This window comes from Macadamia integrifolia, chromosome 6 (genome assembly GCF_013358625.1).
Source record: "Macadamia integrifolia cultivar HAES 741 chromosome 6, SCU_Mint_v3, whole genome shotgun sequence".
NCBI classification, from domain to species: Eukaryota; Viridiplantae; Streptophyta; class Magnoliopsida; order Proteales; family Proteaceae; genus Macadamia; species Macadamia integrifolia.
This window is the reverse complement of record NC_056562.1, coordinates 40432041-40433260: the sequence shown is the minus strand read 5'-3', so window position 1 is coordinate 40433260 and position 1220 is coordinate 40432041. Positions and strand designations below refer to the sequence as shown.

The following is a 1220-nucleotide window of genomic DNA, read 5'->3' as shown; positions in this document are numbered from 1 at the left end:
TTTTTGAAGTATGAAAATTTCACTTCCCTTCCTGTCAAATTCTCATTGCGTCAAACATAGTTGGAAGGAAATGTGACACTTACCAAGTACTTGTTCGGCCGAGAATCTCTTGGAGACATCCTTTGAAATCATCTTCCGCATAAGATCCTTCGCCGCCGACGACACAGAGTAAAAATTCCGAGCAGGAAACCGGAGATTCGCACGAAGCACTGCCTCAAAGACATCAGCCACAGAATCCCCATAAAAAGGTGGGATTCCGGACAACATTATGTACAAAATAACTCCCGCACTCCAAACATCCACTTTCTCACTGTAATCCCTTCCAGAAAGCACCTCAGGAGCAACATAGTAAGGCGTCCCAACGATCCCCTTCATGGATTCTCCGTCGTGAAAGATCTCAGCAGATCCAAAATCAGCCAGCTTCAGCCGATTCCGACTATCAAAGAGTATGTTACCTGGCTTAATGTCACGGTGAGCAACACCTTTCCGGTGGCAATGAGCGATTCCCTCCATCAAAGGTAACATAATAGCAGCAGCTTCGACATCGGAGAAAATGCGTTTGGAGACGCGGTCGAAGAGGTCGGAAGAATCGCAGAGCTCCATAACGATGTCAAGATACGCATCGTCCTCGTAAACATCGGCGATTTGAACCACATTAGGGTTGCCGCTGAGAAGTTGCATGATCTTGGCTTCTTTGTCTATGCATTCTCGATCGACGGAGTCGGAGAGGAGACGCTTGTCGATGGATTTCAAGGCGAAGAAGTCGCCGGAATCAGGAAAAAAGCATCGGAAAACGGTACCGAATCTTCCCCGGCCGATCTCTTCGCAAACCTGATAGACCTTCTTCGATCCGTCGCTCATCTCCCAGATGTTTCGGTTTCCCTTTTGAAAGTACTGTTTAAAGTACGTTTTCAGAAAATGAATGATAGCATTTCTGGTCTGGGCATTTATAGAAAGGGCAGTAGAGTGTAGACTTGAGACTTACGTTGTTCAAATCCCTTTGGGAACACTCGTCGTTTAGTTTTTCAACACGTGTCTTCCTCGTTGTTCAAATCCCTTTGGGAATACTCATCGTTTAGTTTTTCAACACGTGTCATGTCGTTACTCAATTCCCTTTGAGAATACTCGTCGTCTAGTTTTGCAACACGTGTCTTATCCAACGGCTTATTAATTTTCTCGAAATTAGTAACGGTTACTTCCCTTGTTAGAGAAGGATTGTG

General features: G+C 45.2%; 1 protein-coding gene across 2 annotated transcripts in view; it reads right to left on the bottom strand.

Annotated features, from left to right (window-relative positions):
* LOC122082747 (phosphoenolpyruvate carboxylase kinase 1-like) overlaps positions 1-992 on the bottom strand; it is a 4032-nt gene extending 3040 nt beyond the window's left edge. The window contains exon 1 of one of the 2 annotated variants that reach the window (XM_042650506.1): positions 84-992. In XM_042650506.1, coding sequence (XP_042506440.1) covers positions 84-861 — 778 coding nt within the window. In that variant the 5' untranslated portion in view covers positions 862-992. The remainder of the gene's footprint in view (positions 1-83) is intronic. The other variant, XM_042650505.1, reaches the window with a different exon arrangement.
* Positions 993-1220: the final 228 nt, after the last annotated feature.